This window comes from Gymnoscopelus microlampas, assembly GCF_963454915.1.
Source record: "Gymnoscopelus microlampas genome assembly, chromosome: 23".
Classification (NCBI taxonomy): Eukaryota; Metazoa; Chordata; class Actinopteri; order Myctophiformes; family Myctophidae; genus Gymnoscopelus; species Gymnoscopelus microlampas.
Window position 1 is genome coordinate 9,308,525 of NC_139960.1, and position 20,208 is coordinate 9,328,732.

The 20,208-nt window shown below is 42.9% G+C and overlaps 2 protein-coding genes across 2 annotated transcripts in view; both read left to right on the forward strand.

Annotated features, from left to right (window-relative positions):
* The window catches only part of exoc4 (exocyst complex component 4), a 235,221-nt gene extending 226,825 nt beyond the window's left edge, over positions 1-8,396 (forward strand). Inside the window, exon 20 of the mRNA XM_084049609.1 lies at positions 7,940-8,396. Within this exon, the coding sequence (XP_083905735.1) occupies positions 7,940-8,177 (238 nt within the window). The 3' untranslated portion in view covers positions 8,178-8,396. The remainder of the gene's footprint in view (positions 1-7,939) is intronic.
* A 10,603-nt stretch (positions 8,397-18,999) lies between these two features.
* Positions 19,000-20,208, forward strand: part of lrguk (leucine-rich repeats and guanylate kinase domain containing) — a gene marked incomplete at both ends in the record, with an annotated part of 51,416 nt that continues 50,207 nt past the window's right edge. The window contains one exon of the mRNA XM_084050159.1: positions 19,000-19,029. Within this exon, the coding sequence (XP_083906285.1) occupies positions 19,000-19,029 (30 nt within the window). The remainder of the gene's footprint in view (positions 19,030-20,208) is intronic.

A 20,208-nucleotide genomic window follows, 5' to 3' on the forward strand; every position in this document is an offset into this window, starting at 1 on the left:
GATTTATTTGGGCTATTCAAAAATAGCAGATATACAAGCTCATAGCGCGGCACCGAGTGCCGCGCTATGAGCTTGTAGATCTGCTATTTTTGGGGGGAAAAAAGTTGTGAAAAGGTGTGCAAGTCTTTGAATATATATATATATATACATTTGTAACTCAAATCTTTGCTTCTGGGGGTGCCTGGAACAACATATTTTGAGATCGGGGGGTCCGCGGACAAATACATAAAATTTTAGGTGGTGCTTGACATGAAAAATGCTTGAGAACCACTGATATTATAGACTTACAACATAAGTAAAAAAAAATTAAAAAGATTTGCGTTTAAAGAAGCAAGATTTGAGTTTTTAAAAAATCCCTTAAAAAAAAAAAAGAAAACGGTATTCAAAGATTTGCACACATTTCCACGATTTAAAAAAAAATTGCAGATCCACAAGCTTGCGTGCCGCGCTATGAGCTTGTATATCTGCTACAGTATTTTTGAATAGCCAAAGAAATCTAAAAATGACACACAGATGTGTTAAGAAACAACACATGATGTGTTATTTTTGACACATTCGTTTTGAGAGTGCAGGGTTCCGGTGTTCACTCTCCATTCCGACATCTCACCACTCCGACTAGTGGCTTCCGCGTGCGGTTAGGGTTAGGGTTAGGGTTAGGTATAGGGTTCGTCAACGTCGGAAAGGCGACATTTCGGAAAGGAGAAATGCACCCCAGGGTTCCATAGGGTCCAATGCAACGTGTCTTTCTCTTGGCTAACTCCCTCTCTAAAGCAGCCATTCTCCACCTCAGGGTTTTGTAGGCGGGTCCCCAAATAATTGGCAAACACTAAGATTTTAATGATCATATGACATTAATTTAAAAAAAATGATAATAATGTAAAAAAAAAGTCATTGTATTTTTGTTATTTTTCAAACCTTTATAATCATTATTTGTATACTTTGGCTATTCAGAAATAGCAGATATACAAGCTCATAGCACTTCGTGCAGCGCTGTGAGCTTGTAGATCTGCTATTTTTGAGAAAATCCCCCAAAAAGACCCCCAAAATCGTAATTTTGGGGTCTTTGACATGAAGAACCACTTTGAGAACCACTGATATTATAGCAACACACAGTACGTGTTTCAAGGATTTAGAAGACATGTGTAGAATGGGTCATGCAGGTGTTAATGGGTTGGAGAAAAAAACAAAACAAGTGGCTTCCCCCAACACAATAGAGGGCTTTTCTAGGCTTATCCCATTCAATCCGGGAACGCATCTATGTCACTTTAGATATCTTTGGCCATTCCAAAAATAGCAGATATACAAGCTCATAGCGCGGCACTCGGTGCCGCGCTATGAACTTGTAGATCTGCTATTTTTGAATAGCCAAATAAATGTAGAATGACACAGTCAGATGCTTTCCCAGTCTAAATGGGTTATAACAGCGTCTCTCTCTCCTTCCCTCCAACAAAGCTTTGATGGACACAATTCTTAAATCACTGCCTTTTGTCTGCAGTCACAAAAAGAGCGGTTTAAATCTAAAACCCAGCGGTCGAAAGAAACCCGAGTACATTTACTCGGCTGAGGTACTTTTACTCTACATAAGTATTTTACATGTCTTGATGCTTCATGCTTTTACTCCGCTACGTCTCAGAGGCAAATATCGTGCGTTTTGCCAATGAATCGACAGCTTTACTTGCTAGTTTATTTGCAGATTTAGATTATTAAACTTTAGATGTCCTCGCAAGTATAGTAATACAAATGTACGTTCGTGTGTGTGTGACGTGTGTGTGTGTGTGTGTGTGTGTTTGTGTGTGTGTGGCCCATTAAGACCTGGAACTGTGTCATTTTTAGATTTGAGCTAAAAAAAACATTATTTTACACATTGGGCTATTCAAAAATAGCAGATCTACAAGCTCATAGCGCGGCACCGAGTAGATCTGCTATTTTTGAAAAATCGTGAAAATGTGTGCAAATCTTTGAACATATATATTTTTAAAGCGAACATTTTCAACTCAAATCTTTGCTTTTGGGGGGTCCCTGGAACAACATATTTTGATGGGGGTCCGCGGCCAAATACATCATTTTGGGGGTCCTTGACATGAAAAAGATTGAGCACCACTGATATAGAAACATACGTTTTTGCGAATACTGTTGAGATTTAGGAGACATGCAGAATCGGCTTCAGGTCTCAATGGGTTAATTTTCCCGGCGTACAATCGCTCTGGTATTAAACACGACGGTGCAACTGCTTATAGAATGCAATAGTGGAAGGCGGAGGAATCCACCAGGGAGCGCTAGAGAGCTAGGAGGGCATGCACGCCATTCTTCTCTGCTTGGGGGGCCTCAAACAGGTTAAATACCTTTGAGAGATATGTGTGTGTGTGTGTGTGTGTGTGTGTGTGTGTGTGTGTGTGGGCTTCTGTAAAAGGCCACAATGTTAGAACACACACACGCACACGCGCACACACACACACACACACACACACACACACACACACACACACACACACACACACACACACACACACACACACACACACACACACACACACACACAGTACAAAGACAAAAGGGATAACATGGCTGTCTGTCTCACTGGAGAAACTCCACTCTGTTCGCTTTGAAGAAGAACTGAGCGCTACGCTGCTGGGGAGAGAGGGTGAAGTGAGGACACACACACACACACACACACACACACACACACACACACACACACACACACACACACACACACACACACACACACACACACAGAGAAGCATACCCAGTAGTGTTGTTTGTTATTGAGAGCTTTCTGAGTCTGCGTTCAACCTTCCCTCTGGCTTCAGATCTTCTTCTGCTAACTCTGAGGAAGTTCCCATATGGATAGTTGATGTTCTCCACACACACACACACACACACACACACACACACACACACACACACACACACACACACACACACACACACACACACACACACACACACTTGTAACATTGTTCTTGTGAGGACATTGGCACCTAATTAGGACATATTTTGAATGATCAATTTCTAATCAATGGAGCAATTATGTTTTATTTCTTGTCCACCTTTGGAGTTACATCATGGCAAGGTAACTACACAACCCAAACCTCTACCAAAGTGGTCTTGCCCTTTAAATATCTGAAAACGCACATCTAACATGAATACAATATGTAGTGTGTGTGGGGGTCCTTTCTCTCTCAGATAAGGGGTCCTTGGCCTTGAAAAACGTTAAAGACCCCCGTTCTAAATGCCTAATCCCTAAACCCAACTTTACTGATGGACTTTTGACTGTACTTCCTGTACTGTTAATAGTCGTGCTAACCCGTTCAATCCGGGAACGCATCTGTGTCATTTTGGATTTATTTGGCTATCCAAAAATAGCAGATCTACAAGCTCATATGAGCTTGTAGATCTGCTATTTTTGAAAAAAAGAAATCGTGAAAATGTGTTTAAATCTTTGAATGATCAATTTTTAACTCAAATCTTTGCTTCTGGGGGGTCTCTGACACAAAATATTCCACGGACAAATTCATATAATTTTCATATCATCTTGACACGAAATAAGTTTGAGAACCACTGATATTATAGCAACAAAAGTTACTTTTCAAAAAGAACTGTTGAAGACATTTGTAGAATCCCCCAGAAGCAAAGATTTGAGTTACAAATGCTCACTTTAAAAATATTATATTCAAAGATGTGCACACAATTTCATATTAATTCATACTACAATTTTATATTAATACAAGTACTCCACACACACACACACACACACACACACACACACACACACACACACACACACACACACACACACACACACACACACACACACACACACACGCACACTCCCCCCAGATGGACGGTTGATGTTGAACGTGACACAAAGACACGAGCACGGCCGTGTATTTTTTAATGAGGCCGCGTATTGTCGCCGTCGGGCTAGAAAACCTCCTATCTCCGATATTTCAACTTTTAAAATGTTTTTTTGTTTCGTAAGTTAATTCAATTAGCCCTACTTGGTCATAAAAGAGCGTTGTGCAGAAAGTAGAGAAGATAGCAGATCTACAAGCTCACGGCGTGTCGCGCCGCGTCCTGAGCTTGTAGATCTGCTATTTTCACTACTTAAAAATAGTTTTATTTTTAGATGGTAATAAAAAAAAAGGAACGCTGTGCTGGACATACGTGGTTTCCATGTGAGAACCCGGGCTCCTCTGGTCTGGTTTCAGGGTCTTCAGAAACACACACTGACCTTGGTGTGTCTGGCTACAGACTACAGAGCTGTGGCCAAGGGCTCACAGACACACAGCGAGACCCCCACCCGACTTGATAAACACTGCCGTCTGTGTAGCCCCCCACGCGCATCGGGGGGGCTACACACACACGCTACACGCGCACATACTTTACACAACACACACACACACACACACACACACAGCTCAGAGGTGCGGTGGTTGGATTTGAACCCATTCTGTCATTTTAGATTTCTTTGGCTATTCAAAAATCGTGAAATTTGTGCAACTTTTTGAATATGTATTTTTTAAATATAGTATTTAAAGATTTGCACTAATGTTCAAGATTTTTCAAAAATAGCAGATCTACAAACTCATAGCCACACTATTAGCTTGTAGTTCTGCTATTTTTGAATAGCCAAAGTATAAAAATAATGGTTATAGGCTAAAATCGAAAATGACACAGATGCGTTCCCGGATTGAATGGGTTAAAGTTAAACCCTTGTGCCAGATGAACTCTTTGCACATTAAAGGAGTATTTCACCCAAATAAATGACTTATTTTCTATCAATTACACACCCCGTGAAAGCCTTGAATTCATGGAGATTGTTTTGTTTTTTGTCGCATTCCTAAGCCAATAATGATGACCGGCTCAATTCACCTGCTTTTGAGTATCCTACCCGGAGACTGATATTCTTTTTTTCACTGTCGTGCCAGAAGGACTAGCCAATCACTGGAGCGAGTCAGAACGTGACTGGGTTTAAGGTGGTCATTTTCCAAACAAGGGCTTTATAAATGAAGAGGTGCCAATGATTAGTGCGCCTCTCAGTCAGAGAAGACCAAACCACTTGATCATGCGAGGCCCCCGTGATTAGTGTTGGAGCTGTCACCAGTAATAAACCAGAAATAAACCTCAGAGCTGAGTGGTAAACTGAGCACCAATGGAACTAGTCACAACTCCTTGCAGCAAAACAGTTTTGACCCATTAAGACCTGAAGCCGATTCTACAAATGTCTTCAAAATCCTAACAGTTTTCTGGAAAAAAATATATTGCTATATCAGTGGTTCTCAAACTTTTTCATGTCAAGGACAACCAAAATGATATGTATTTGGCCGCCGTATTTATTAGCTACATTGGGCTTACTCCCGGCGGACCCGGTCATCTTTCAGATTTCAGTTCAGCACAATACAATAATACATTTTAACGTGTTGATTTATAAGCTCTTGATTCTTAGGTGCAATGTAGACCCGGTATTACCGGAATGCTACTCGGGCTTTAACCATACTCGTTTTTTTTAAAAGTCTGAGTTCAATTGTGTGCCAGTGTCATGCACCTAAAAAGTAGCCGATCTACAAGCTGACAACGCGTCGCTAGGTGTGTGCGTGCACGTACACACACACACACACACACACACACAATTATTTGTGCTTGCCCTTTACACCTACTGGCCGCGACCCCCCAAAATAATCATATTTGAACTGCGGACCCCCCCAGCCTGACAAGCAGGAGTTGAGACGTTACATTTAGTTTGTCTAAATATTGTGAAAATAGCCGATCTACAAGATCGGCTATTTTCCAAAAATGTGCCTCTCTTATATTATTTGACAATTTGGTCAATGTTTGGCCGTTACTTTTGATGCAGTAATGGTCTCTTTTCATTTATTGTATTTCCTTTTTTATTTTTTTAGGTATTAAAAGTCCTTAAATTGTCACTTTACTGTCTCCCCCCCCCCCCCTACAAATCATGTGGGGTCCCGACCCACAGGTTGAGAACCGCTGACCTATGCAAACCATACCAGCATTCACTCTCTCTCTCTCTCTCTCTCTCTCTCTCTGTGTTTACTCTCGTCCCTTCATTCAGGATGCACTTCACGATTCTCTCTCTCTCTCTCTCTCTCTCTCTCTCTCTCTCTCTCTCTCTCTCTCTCTCTCTCTGTGTTGTGGTTCCTGGATAAAGATCCATTAATTCAACACGCGCACACACACACACACACACACACACACACACACACACACACACACACACACACACACACACACCCCTCTGGGCAGCCTGTGTTTGGGTTGCGTCCAGCACACTGTTTCATTAGAAGTGTCTCAGCAGTTTGTGGAACACACTGGATGTGTTTTGTCTCCGGGGGGGGGTGGAGGGGGGGGGTGGTCCCCCCTCTCCAACGCCTCCTTCAGGAGAATAGGAGCTGACAGGAACAGTTGTTAATGTTTCCACTCTGTTTGCTGTGGCTCTGCTTGGTGTCACTGTGGAGCGGAGTGGGAAACAAAGTGAAATGACTTCAGCTACTTTTCTCTGTCTAAAGTACTAAAATAGCCGAGGTATAAAATAGGGCTACAGTGGTTAATGTGTGTTCTATAATTTAATAATGTATATCTGCAAAGTAACTAGTAACTACAGTATTCAAATGATTGTAGTGGAGTAAAAGTACAATATTTGCCTCTGAGCAGGGATGTGCACAGCTAGACTCTAGGTGGTGCTAGAGCACCTGCCCTTTGCCCTCTTGACCAGAAGTGCCCTTTTTTAAGATGTTTTTTTTTTTCCAGTTTACAGCAGGGGTCTTCAACAGGGGGTCCGGGACCCCTAGGGGGTCCTCAGAGTTACTACAGGGGGTCCGCCAAATCTTTATGTGATATGATTTTTCTTTTTACCATAACCACTTGAAACCTAGCATCCCTTTTCTGAGGAGAACTTTAGCCAAAAATAGCAGATCTACAAGCTCACAACGCCTCGCAGCGCGAGGCGTTGTGGGCTTGTAGATCGGCTATTTTTGGCAAAGAGGTATAGGTGTAGAGGGAAAAAAGAGCAGACCAAGTAAACAAAAATAAGTATAATTTACTTGAGCACCTGCCCCTCAAAATGTCTGTGCACGCCACTGCCTCTGAGATGTAATGGAGTAGAAGTAAAAGTATAGACGATAGACCCCTTAACAGACGACGTCACACTGGTTGCAAATGAAACCCATTCTATCAGGTCTCGCTAGGGCGCGCAGCACTCACCAACACACAAGAGAGGGTCGGGGTGTGCTGAAACCAGCGCACCCCGACCGAAACAACAGGTTGAGAATTGATCGCAGGAAACAATCACCTGTGCATCCAGTCTCAATGTTAGTCAGTGGTGTAAAGTAACTAAGTGCGTTTACTCAAGTACCGTACTTAAGTACAAATTTGAGGTACTTTTACTTTACTGGAGTATTTCCAATTGTCTATACTTTTACTTCTACTCCACTGCATCTCAGAGGCAAATGTTGTACTTTTACTTTAGTTACTAGTTACTTTGCAGATATAAATCATTACATTATAAAACATACATTAACCACTTTAGCCCTATTCTATACCTAGGCTATTTGAAAATAGCAGATCTACAAGCTCACATGCGACGCGTTGTGAGCTTGTAGTTCTGCTATTTTCAAACATTTTAGTACTTTTACTTTTGGTACTTTAAGTACTAGTAATTCCGGACTATTACTTGTAATGGAGTACTTCTATATTGCAGTATTGATACTTTTACTTAAGTAAAACATGTGAGTACTTTATCCACCACTGATGTTAGTAAACAAATAATTGGTCTATTGGAAATAGTCCATACCTCAAAATTGTACTTAAGTACAGCACTTGAGTAAATGTACTTACAGTAGTTACTTTACACCACTGTAAACCTGTGATTTTTTGGACAATAAAGTAGATTCTGATCCTCCTCTCCTCTCTCTAACAGACAGTACTACGAGATGCTCTACAACACGGCGGACGAGCTCTTGAACCTGGTGGTGGACCAGGGCGTCCGCTACACGGAGCTGGAGTACATCAACGCCCTGTCGCTGCTGCAGCGCAGCCAGACGGGCGTGGGCGACCTGGGCACGCAGAACGTGCGGCTGCAGAGGCTCAAGGAGATCATCTGCGAGCAGGCGGCCATCAAACAGGCCACCAAGGACAAGAAGATCACCACCGTGTGAAACACCCACACCACACCCACACCACACCCACCGAGTGGATGTGTGGGGAGGGCCCTATATAGAGCAGTGGTTCTCAAACTGTTTTAGTGCCAAGGAGGACCCCTAAATCGATATGTATGTGGCCGCGGGCCCCCACCTGAAAACATGTTGTGCCAGGGACCCCCAGAAGTAAAGATTTGTGTTAAAAATGGTCTCCTTTTTTTAATAAAAGATCAAAAGATTTGCACACATTTTCACGATTTTTTTCAAAAATAGCAGATCTACAAGCTCGTGGCGCGGCACCGAGTGCCGCGCCACGAGCTTGTAGATCTGCTATTTTTGAATAGCCAAAGTATAAAATGGTTAAAATGATTGTGACGCTTTATTATTTTGTGGGGGACCCCCTGATATCCCCCCAAGGACCCCTGGGGGTCCCCGGACCCCACTTTGAGAACCGAGAATCGATTCAAACTAAATGTAATGCGTCGACTCCTACAATTCCGGTGGGGGGGTCCCCAGTTCAAATAATGTTTGAACTTGGGACCCCCCCCACCCTGACAAGCACGTGCACCCCTAGTGCTGCCTAAAAAGGTTGAGAACCACTGCTCTAGACAAGTCAGGTTATAGTAGTAGAACGTTGGCCCTATAGCTAGGTTCGGGTCTCATCTCATCTCATCATCTCCCTATTAAACTGCTCCTCTCCATTACACTGTGTGCCATGTGGTTCCCTGCCCCCCCCCCCCCCCCTGCAATGACAGACGCCACATTGAACTGTCTGGACGAGGCCTGCCATCATCTAGGGGTCCGTCCCAATCCGTTTTCCCTCGCCAGGATATATATATAGTCTCGCGTCCGTCCGCGGCTCTGCTAAATAAAAAAAAAGACTTGTTTTTCTTTGGGTTTGATTAGCGTACATTGCTTGGGGGGGCCGTGTTGTTGTTGACTGTTTAGGTGTTTGATAGAACGCGCAGTGTCACAGGGATTTGAGGGACGGACAGAATTGGAAATCACATTATATTTTTGGTTGAAATACAAGTACAACATTTGTCCCTATAAAAACCCCGCTTTACTTTTCAGGATCCAAATAAGTAGCAGATCTACAAGCTCGAAACGCGCCGCACTTCGAGCTTGCGGATCTGCTACTTGCGATGCTTTTGTGTGACGCTGTGGTATGATCACGTATAGGGCATTCATTTACACACAAAAAAACACCAAAAGTTAAAATATGGGAGATAAGAGGTATCTGCCGGACAGCGACGATTATATTGTTTTAAATACACTTACGAACATGTCTTCCTAAAGCTTATATTAAGAGTTTAACCTCCAAGACGAGACACACAGAGAGCGAGAGAGAGAGAGAGAGAATGGAAATGTAACGCCTGCATGTTTGGAGGAGGAAGCCATGCGGCCATTTTTGAAAAAACAGATCGTTTGTCATACGATGCTCCACTAAATTGATGCAATTGTAAATCACTTCCTCACCGCCCGCCCGGCACTAAAAAGTGCTGAAAAGTTTAATTTGAGCTCCACTAAAATTGAACACGCTCAGACGCGACACGCATACGCGCACGTGTGCGCGCACACACACACACACACACACACGGATATAAGTCACAAATCATTCCAGCCCCGCATTGCCCCTGCGTGTTCTTTAGTTCATTAACTCCGGAGAGAAGTACTTAACGAGAGAAGGCGAGGTGGAAACGATAAGGCTTGTCAATACGGGAGGACCCCCGGCCCGGTCCCTGGTGAGCCCCCTCGGAACAATCCATCATAATGACAACAGCCGGGGGGGGGGGGGGGGGGGGGGATCGATGCCAAAGGCCCCTCCCTCTCTCTCTCTCTCTCTCTCTCTCTCTCTCGGCCCAGGAGATGTACGCTTAGTGTAAGAGTGTATGAATCTGCTTAGTTCAGCTGTTCGATGCTGCAGCTCCTCTGGTAAACGCTCGTACCGCTGCTGTCGGGGCAGAAACCTCCTATCTCCGTGTCGTTAGCCTCGTAGCATAATTGCCGTAGTCATTTTTGTTTTGGCCAAATTGGACATTTCTTTCCTAACTCTGCTCTCTTAGCACTGCTGCTTCATTGTGCCTTATGGCCTCAGCCTATCGGAGTGCTTGTTACAGTACGTTCCAAAATCTCGATTTCTTTGGCTATTCAAAAATAGCACATACTGTATACAAGCTCATATAGCTTGTAGATCTGCTATTTGAGACAGCATATAACCAACCATAACCAACGTTTAGAGCACAAAAAAGGTCTTCTTTAGGGATTCCAATCCCTGGCAAAGACCTTTGTCTGGTTGAAAGGTTGGTTATGTGCCATTAAAATGCTGCTTGCATCGTGGCTATAGGGCATCTTTCTTTATTTAAAGCCTTGTACTGTGTTGCCTTGTGCCGTCTTATGTTGTTTTATGCTATGTTATGGTGTGTTGTGCTGTGGAGGTGCAATGTTTTTGTTGTGGGTGGTACTGCAATATCCAGTAGGCGAGCCTGGCTCACCTATACCCCCTCCAAAAAGCAAAAACAAAACAAACGATGAAAATGTTTCATTTCACATCATATTCTCTCTCAGACTTCATCTTCTCTTAACCCATTCAATCCGGGAACGCATCTCTGTCATTTTAGATGTCTTTGGAACAAATCTCTGTAGTTTTAGATGTCTTTGGAACTCATCTCTGTCATTTTAGATGTCTTTGGAACGCATCTCTGTCATTTTAGATGTCTTTGGAACGCATCTCTGTCATTTTAGATGTCTTTGGAACGCATCTCTGTCATTTTAGATGTCTTTGGAACGCATCTCTGTCATTTTAGATGTCTTTGGAACGCATCTCTGTCATTTTAGATGTCTTTGGAACGCATCTCTGTCATTTTAGATGTCTTTGGAACGCATCTCTGTCATTTTAGATGTCTTTGGAACGCATCTCTGTCATTTTAGATGTCTTTGGAACGCATCTCTGTCATTTTAGATGTCTTTGGCTATTCAAAAATAGCAGTTATACTAGCTCATAGCGCTACAAGCTTGTATCTCTGCTATTTTTTAATAGCCAAAGAAATCTAAAATGACAGAGATGCGTTCCTGATGCGTTAAATTTAAGTATTTTTGAATTGAACAAGCATTCTGATAGGCTGACGACATTGGCAATAAGGCAGGATGAATCAGCAGTGTTAGTAGGATAGTAGAGTTAGGCAGAAATAGATGAAGGCAGATAAACATGACTTAGGCAAAATTAGTTTTTTTCCTCATGATTGCCGATATTTGATGATATTCTAACTTTTTATTAACACCCTATACTTGATCAAACTACTATCAAAAGTAAGCAGAACCGACGTGTTTCGAGCTTGTAGATCTGCTACTTTTGCAGTATTTTTTTTTATTTTAATAGTGAAAACGTAACAGTTTTGGGACATACTGTATGAGTTTTCCACCCCGACAGAGACCATCTTATATAAAGTCCCGTAAGCACGTCATCACGGGGACGGTAATAATGCCTCATTTGTATTCCTCACACGACCCGGTGCTGCTGGCTAGATCAGATGCTGAACTCCGTAAGATCTGGTGGTGTCTGCTGTAAGCGACGTCGTTGTGTGATGAAAGTATAAATTGAGCTTTAACCCATTAAGACCTGAGGCGATTCTTAAAAAAAATCTAAATCCTAACAGTTTTTCGGAAAAAAATATAAAAAAAAATATTTTCACGATTTTTCAAAAATAGCAGATCTACAAGCTCATAGCGCGGCACTCGGTGCCGCGCTATGAGCTTGTATATCTGCTATTTTTGAATAGCCAAAGACAACTAAAGTGACACAGAAGCGTTCCAGGTATCAATGGGTTAAAGGTGGTCTGAGTGATATTGTTTTTGTTAAAATAAGTGTTGAATAGCTCTATATTCCAATAGTGTTTGGGGATACCGGTTTTAATTAAATCCGGAGAGAGAACTCATACAGGATAAAAGTGAAATTGGAAACAAAAAGAATTGTCAGACAAAATATCTGATAAACTATCTTCTTTGAATTCTCTCTCCTGATTGGATGAAATTTGTAACCCACCTGAAAATGTTATTTTTCCGTTTACTAAAGAGCTGGAGAGACAGACACACCCTTGTTACTGAACAAACACTATTCAGAATATAGAGATTTAACTTTTGAACAGTACACCTTTTTTTATTTTAACCAAAACAAAGACCATTTCAGCGCCTTAAAACACTCCATTTACGTAACGCGGTATGTATTGCGTATGTACAGGATTTATAAATTCAGCAAGTGCTCTGCAGGTCTACTTACTGTATTTGACTGCTTTGTTTGTTATGAAGACATGTTTTGTTTGCACATAATCAAGGAGTAGTTCACCCAAAAAATTACTTATTTTTTTATCAATTACACACCCCACAAAGCCTTGGAATTCATGGAGATGTTTTTGTTGTTGTCGCCTTCCTAAGCCAATAATGTGATGACCCAAAGAGTGAGTCCTATTGACCGATGAACTGGTTATCACATTATTGGCTCAGGAATGTGACAAAAACAAACAAAAAAACTCCATGAATTCAAGTCTTCATGGGGTGTGTAATTGATAAAAAAAATAAGTACTTTTTTGGGGAGAATTACTCCTTTAAGTGATATGGGTGTTATTTTTGATTTATTGTAATATCACGTAATAAATGGAGCGAGTTTGGACGTGTCCGAATGACAGTTGCAAAAAAGTTTTTGTGAGAAGCTCATTCGTCCATAACTCCCAACGTTTGCTTCTGTCACCCTGCATAGAATTGAAGACTGATGATTTGCCAATGTAAACACTATCTTGCTGAAATAATAAAAAGAGTCACTCATTCCAGTGTTGATATCTTTTGCACGATGCTGCCAATATACATTGCTGCAGTGGGCGGAAAGTAACTAAGTACATTTACTAAAGTACTGTACCTTGAGGTATTTCTTACTTTACTGGAGTATTTCCAATTTTCAATACTTTGTACTTCTACTCGACTACATCTCAGCGGCAAATATTGTACTTTTTACTCCACAACAATTAATTGAGAACTTTTGGTTCCTTTGTAGATTTTGATTATCATTACAAAACATACATTAACCACTTCAGCCCTATATATACTATTTGAAAATAGCTGATCTACAAGCTCACAACGTGTCACAAAGCAGCGCGTTGAGAGCTTGTAGATCAGCTATTTTCAAAATATGTTTTAAATACATTTTATGCATTTAAAAACCGGTCAAATGGGACATTCTGCATGATGAGTACTTTTAATTTTGGTACTTTAAGTACATTTTGATGCCAAACTTTGTTACCGAAGTAAATTTTCAATGCAGGGCTTTTACTCGTACACAGAGTATTTCTACACTACGTTATTGATACTTTTACTTAAGTAAAACATGTGAGTAGTTCTTCTCCATCACTGCAGTGCTGTATGCGTTTTCTTTGTTGTTGGGGTTTTCATAGACTCTAGTTTGATTTGTCTGCCAGGGGGAAATCTCTATACCTCTGCTTTTGATATCTCCCCGTCTGGTGGTTCATTTTTAATGCCCGGTGGGGATGTACAGTTTATCCAGGCTGCTGCTGGTCAGACTGCATTAAATAGACATGCATTTCCTCTTGGGAAATATGCAGACCAGTGGTTCCTAAACGTTTTAGCTCAAGACCCAAAAGAGAAATTAACCGTTTGTCCATGACCCGAACTAGTGAAAATAGCAGATCTGCAAGCTCACAACACGACGCTTCGCGCCGTGTTGTGAGCTTGCAGATCTGCTATTTTCACAACTTGGAAATATTACTGTACTTCAAATGCAGAGAGACAGTGTAGTGCCTCAGTAAAAAAAAAAAAAAAAAATTTGATTTATGAAATACTTTAGAAAAATGTTGTAATTGTTTTACAATTTTGTTGTTTAAACTTTTAGAAGTTTTTTTTTAAATAATATTTGTTTTTCAAATGTAGCAAACAGAAAAAAGGGGACATTTACTCGTGACCCATAGAAATTGGTCCGCGACCAAAAGATGGGTCCCGACCCAGTGTTTGGGAAACAGTGTTTCATATTTATGTTTGATAATATTACCATTAATTTATATATATATATATTCCAATATATCATCTCTGTTGGGTGGAAACCTCATATGTCCAAAACTGTTATTTACTTTTTAGGGATTCAATTTCAAAAACAGAAAAAGTAGTAGATCAACAAGTTCAAAACTGTTACTTTTGATCCTCTTGTGTGACGTTGTAGTATGATCAAATACAGCATTAATTTACAAAAAAAAACAGAACAAATATGGAGATAAGAGGTTTCTGCCCAACAGCGGCGCCATATTTGAAAATGGCAATTGATCTATAAGCTCAATGCAGTACGTCATGTTGTGAACTTGTTGATCTGTTGTTTTTGCTACTGGACGTACAAAGAAGTATAGGGCTTAAAGTGGTTAAGAAAATAGTTTGTTTAACAAATCGAAGCCTGTGTGCCAAGACAGCATATTTTCCAGTGGAAACAAGATTACGATATATAACAGCTGACGAGAATTAAATGTACATCTCACAGCTTCTGTCTTTGTAGTGGAACAAATTGAGCGAATCAAGATGATCTCATCACAATGATCCAAAAGCAACATTAAGGAATGTTAGTTCACCTGCCAGACAGACAGACAGACAGACAGACAGACAGACAGACAGACAGACAGACAGACAGACAGACAGACAGACATACATGACGTATTGAAAGATGGAGTGTTATAACAAGCAGAAAGGTCAAGACCAGACAAGATAAAGTACTGTAGCTACAGGACTTGTCAGCCCTACTGCAATGTATCTCAAACTTCTTCTTTTTTTAAATTTCAAGGACCATAGTTTAATGTGCATTAGTCGAAGGACCCACTTATATTATAAGTTACAATTTACAATAATTATAATAATATGATTTACAATTTAGGCAACAGACGCTCTTTATCCAGAGCGACACATACATAGAATGCAGAGACAGTGTAGTGTCTCAGTATACTAGGATCATAGGTAAACAAAGAACCTAGCATCAGTCTAAACAATATAAATTCAACAAATTATAATCTGTACATCGAAACTATAGAAACTATAAGATGCCAGGTAAACAATGAACCTGGCATCTGTCTAAATAACTATCTAAATTACGTTTAAACCAATTGCATTGACAAGTCAAGTGCTACGGGCTGAGGTGGAGTCTGACGAGGTGAGTCTTCACACTACATAAACTTGGGAGTGAATCTGCAGTTCTAACAGCATTGGGGAGTTTGTTCCCCCTTTTTAATGTCTGGGACCCCATATTCCACACTGTAAAATTACAAGGACATTCTAATGTGTGAGGGGGCTGTGATTTTTTCCATTACTTTTTCATCTATTTTGATTTGAAAGTGAAATATCCCTTTAAGTAAGAAGATTAATTGAGTACCCTTTTCACCACTGCATGGTGACCAGTATGATTAGTTCTGAGCAGATCTGCTGTTTTAAAAAAAATAAGATACATTTTGAAATAAAAATAATAATGAGGGACCCCAACCAGTTTGAAAGAGGTTAAAGCTTTCATTCAACCTTTATTTATTTACCTCGGAAATACAGCAAGGAGCAGTGGTGTAAAGTAACTAAGTACATTTACTCAATACTGTACTTAATACATGTGAAAACTTGTGAATTTAATTCCGGACTTTCACTTGTAACAGAGTGTTTCTACATTGCAACATTGATACTTTTACTTATACATGATACCTCATTTTCAATGATGCAGAGACTACAACAAAATAGTCCGGGAGCCAAAGGGTGATTTTTGGCTGAACGTGGTTTCGTCGGTAAAAGTTTTTTTCTCAACTGATTCTTGCTGCTGGGGGTCCCCTCTTAAGGATTCAAGAGGGTGCCCAGTGAAATCCCTTGGGCATTTTTTATTATTAACCCCTTAATGCCCAAAACACTAAAAATTCACCCAAAATAGACTTCTATGGTATTTCATGCAAAATACTTGATCTAAATGCTTAAATTTGGTTTCTACAGTGTGTATCCATGTAAGTGGAAGTGTACAGTGCATTCGATTTAATATTTATGCTTTTTTTTTATATTAACCCCTTCCTGCCCAGAACAACATAATCTTTAAACTGTGATATTGTACATGCACATAAATCAAATCAAATCAAATGCATTAGATCTGCTTTCTACAATAGTGGAACTTGTTTCCTTTTGGATGAATGCACATTAACCCTTTCAGGCCTTCCATCTTGAGCATCCTGCACACAAATATCTACAGAACATATTCCCCTGGGGGGGAAAAAGAAAAGAAAAAAACATTTAAAAAAATTATATATATATATATTCCCCCAGCCCTAAGCCACCACTGCCTCAACGTATCCGCCCCAATAACCGCGCGAGCCACCTTCCGGATAACCTTGTCATTGGACAACCCGAGTCGGAAGGCTCGGCGGGCCTGGGCTGCAGAGACAACCGAGCGGAGCTGCAAGAGGCCGATGCCGCCATCGGAATTGCTTGAGTAGAGGATCCCGTTGCTAGACGATTGATGCAAGCGGAACCACTCCCTCACTCTGACCCGGATAGCCTTGTCTACATCCCTCAAGGGTGTGGGGGCGGTGCCTTTGTGATCCGCGGCGTAAAGAACCCTCGGTAGGGCAAAGCGGTTCAACAGATCAAACTTCATTCGGGGATCGAGGGGGGCCCTGCCGATCCTGTCACTCCACGCGGAGATCGAGGCTTCGCAGGCCGGAGCCGAAAAAACGTCAAGCGGGCTCACTCTGAGGCCGAGATATTTCTCGTAACCAGCAGGATCGATCAGGTGCAACCGCTCACCGTCAAAGGCCCAATCGGTGTTAACATTGTAGGTGAGCCGGCCGCCCTTCTTTTCGATAAAGAACCCATGACACTTACCGGCGTTAACCCGCATGCCGGTAAGTTGGCAGAAAGCCCCCAGAATGTTCAAGTTTCTCCGCATGCCTTCCCTTGAGTCACTAAAAAATGCTAGATCGTCAGCAAACGCCATCGCCACCACGGAGACATCCCCGCCCTTCGCGTTCTAGATTGAAAAGTAGGGGAGACAGGGAGTCACCCTGTTTCACACCCACCTTCATTTCAATGTCTGGTGTTGTCCCTCCCCCAGACCTGACCCTCGTCGTACATCCATCGTAGCCCGCAAAGATTACGTCCGCCATGTGCCGGTCGAGACCCCGCCCCTCCAGCACCGCCCGGAGGTGTTGATGCGAGACCGTATCGAACGCTTTTTGGAAATCGATGAACACCACGCCCAAAGGTTTGCCCTGCCCCTTACTGTGCTTTAACGCTGACTCGAGTAACATCAAGTTCTCCGAGCAGCCAGACGAGGGAATGAACCCCCGCTGTCGAGGGTGTAAGGGGCAGGCGGCTCTCATTCGCCCGTCGAGGATACGGGAAAAGAGACCGATAATCACCGAGGCGATGGTAATGGGCCTCCAGTTGCCAAGTAGGACTAGCTTGGCGGGGTCATCACTTTTAGGGATAAGCGTCGTACGGCACCGCTTCAGGCACTGGGGGACATAGCCAGCGACCAACCACGACGAGTAGATGTGCGCGAGTTGCGAGCCGTCAGGGTCCCATAGTAGCAACTCAGAACGAGTGATACCGTCGGGACCGGCCGCTTTGCCATTCTGCATGCGCTGGAGACAAGAGTGAACCTCTTCACCCGAGATCAAATCGCAGAGGACAGTATTGTCAGCCCCACCGAAGGAACGGAAATGGCCCAGTCCAAGAAACGGTCGCTCTAGCCACCAAGCATTTTGGTAGAAACGATGTATTCCATGCATGGGTATCGGACACCTGATAACATTGTCCCCGTCTAGGACAGTTTTGGCTACCCGCTTCCTATCAGAGTGGTACAGCCGCCTCAGAAACACCCGGCGGTGAAACCTTTGCAGGCGACTGCCCCTTCTGCCAGGCACATCTCCACTTATCTCTCTCTGGCGACGCAACTGTTTCGGCGGAGACCCCAGGCTACTAATTAGCCAGTTAGCTTTGGCTTCAATGGATCGCACCGAACACTCCTCAATCTTCAAAAAGAGGTCGGAGTCTTCCCCCAGTCTGACCCCATCAATACCCGCATCTTCTACAAGACGTCGAAGCGCCTGTTTCATCAACGCGGGCTGTAACGGAATCGTGTCAGGACATTTCAGCCCTTGGACGAGTGTTTCATCATCCAGCACGACTGGGGGACGACCGCCTCTCGCACGGTCAGCCTTTTCAAGGCTACAAGCCTTACCCCTCACCTGCTCCTCCGTCCTCCCCCGCCCCAGGTCTTTAGCCACGGACTTCCACGACCAGGTATCTCTGGGACGGTTCATAAGAACTCGTAGCTCGTTGACCTCCTCCACGGTCCAACGCCAGTGCTTACGCCCCCGAACCTGCTGTCTCCCACGTCCCGGGTTCTCGCTTGGCATGTTCAGTTCTTTGTGTCTGCTTAGCATGTGATTGGTCCGGCCGGCACGTTAGAGGGCCCTGAACGAACAGAGCCCACAGGAAAAGTTAACCAACGCCCGGCGCTGGTCCACGATAACCGGTTTGCACCGGCAAAGTGGCACCGCACCGCACGCGGGTTAGAGCTTTCCCAGGTATCATTTACTGCATTTGTACCGTACCGTCAAATCATGGTGTCTGGACGCAAAAAGCGGAACCAGTGAAAGGACACCGACGATAGGTACGCCACAAAGAACACACGGCCTATCAAACGGGATAGGGATAGACAGGACACGGGGGAGTTGACCGGAGCCGGCCGCGGAATATCGGAGGTATAGTTTCCCGGCGGCGTGCACTGCGACGGTCACCACTTCCTCCTTTGCCCCCTAGCCAGGTCGACGGCATGTTACGGGGGATCGGCGCCCGTGGCCCGGTACGCAGCTGTTTGGTTGGTCGCCGGAGTACGCGACGCAAACAGGGTTTGAGAAACGGAGTCTCCGGAACGTGATGGGGCTCGAGGCGAGGCCGACAGTGGGGGCCCTCAGGCGGTCCGTGGCAGAGCAACTTGGTCAGACGGTGCGTCTCGGTCTCGCTAGGCCGGGGTCGGCCGCGGAGGAGTGCGGAGGACAGGCCACGAGGCCTCTCCGCACGTGGTCCCTCCGCGCCTGGTCGGGCCTGCAGGCTGCAAGCAGCGTCCGTTGACGGGCATCTTCCACCAGCTTGCGACCCAGTGAAATTTGGATGGGAAAAAGACATAACTAACAGGTCACTGAGCCCAACCACTCTACCTGAAGGTTGCAAACCTGCCCCAGACTACATTTTGCAAATGATTAAATGTGGCTGCAAAACTGACAACCCATGCAATTCCAAAAAATGCAGCTGCAGAGTACATGGTTTGCCATGCACATTGTCCTGTCACTGTTATGTTGTAGGATGCTCAAGACAGTTTTAGATAGGATTCTTTCCTTTTTCTTTTATAAATTCCTTTAAACTTGGTTCTTGTCTCCGTCTCTGATTCTGGTGTCTCAGGAAAATGTGGTTAGTTGGTATCATTGGACCTTAACATGGGATATGCTGTATATGACCACTTCCACATAAACATTATTAATTTCTTATACAGCTAATTTGAAGCATTTGAATTGATTTACTGTGCATAACATGTCATAAATCAACATTTTTAATGGATTTTGGTGCTTCGGGTGTGAAGGAGTTAATATCTATGAAATGTTCTAATGTGGAATCAAAAAACAAAATTTTACACATCCACGTTCATTGATAAACACTGTAGAAATCAAATTTATGCGCTAAATCAATATTTTTGCATAAAATGCCATAAAAAAACGTTTTTTTTGTTTTGGGCATTTAAGGGTTAATGACTAAAAGACGGTTGGCCTCAAAGAGTTAATATGCATTCATCCAAAAGGAAACATGATCAGTTCCACTATTAGACTTAGTAGAAAGCAGATCTGATGTGCATGTTCTATTTCACAATATCACAGTTTAAAGATTAAGTTGTTCTGGGCAGGAAGGGGTTAATATTTAAAAGTTTACAAATATTAAATCTAATGCACTGTACACATCCACTTACATGGATACACACTGTAGAAAGCAA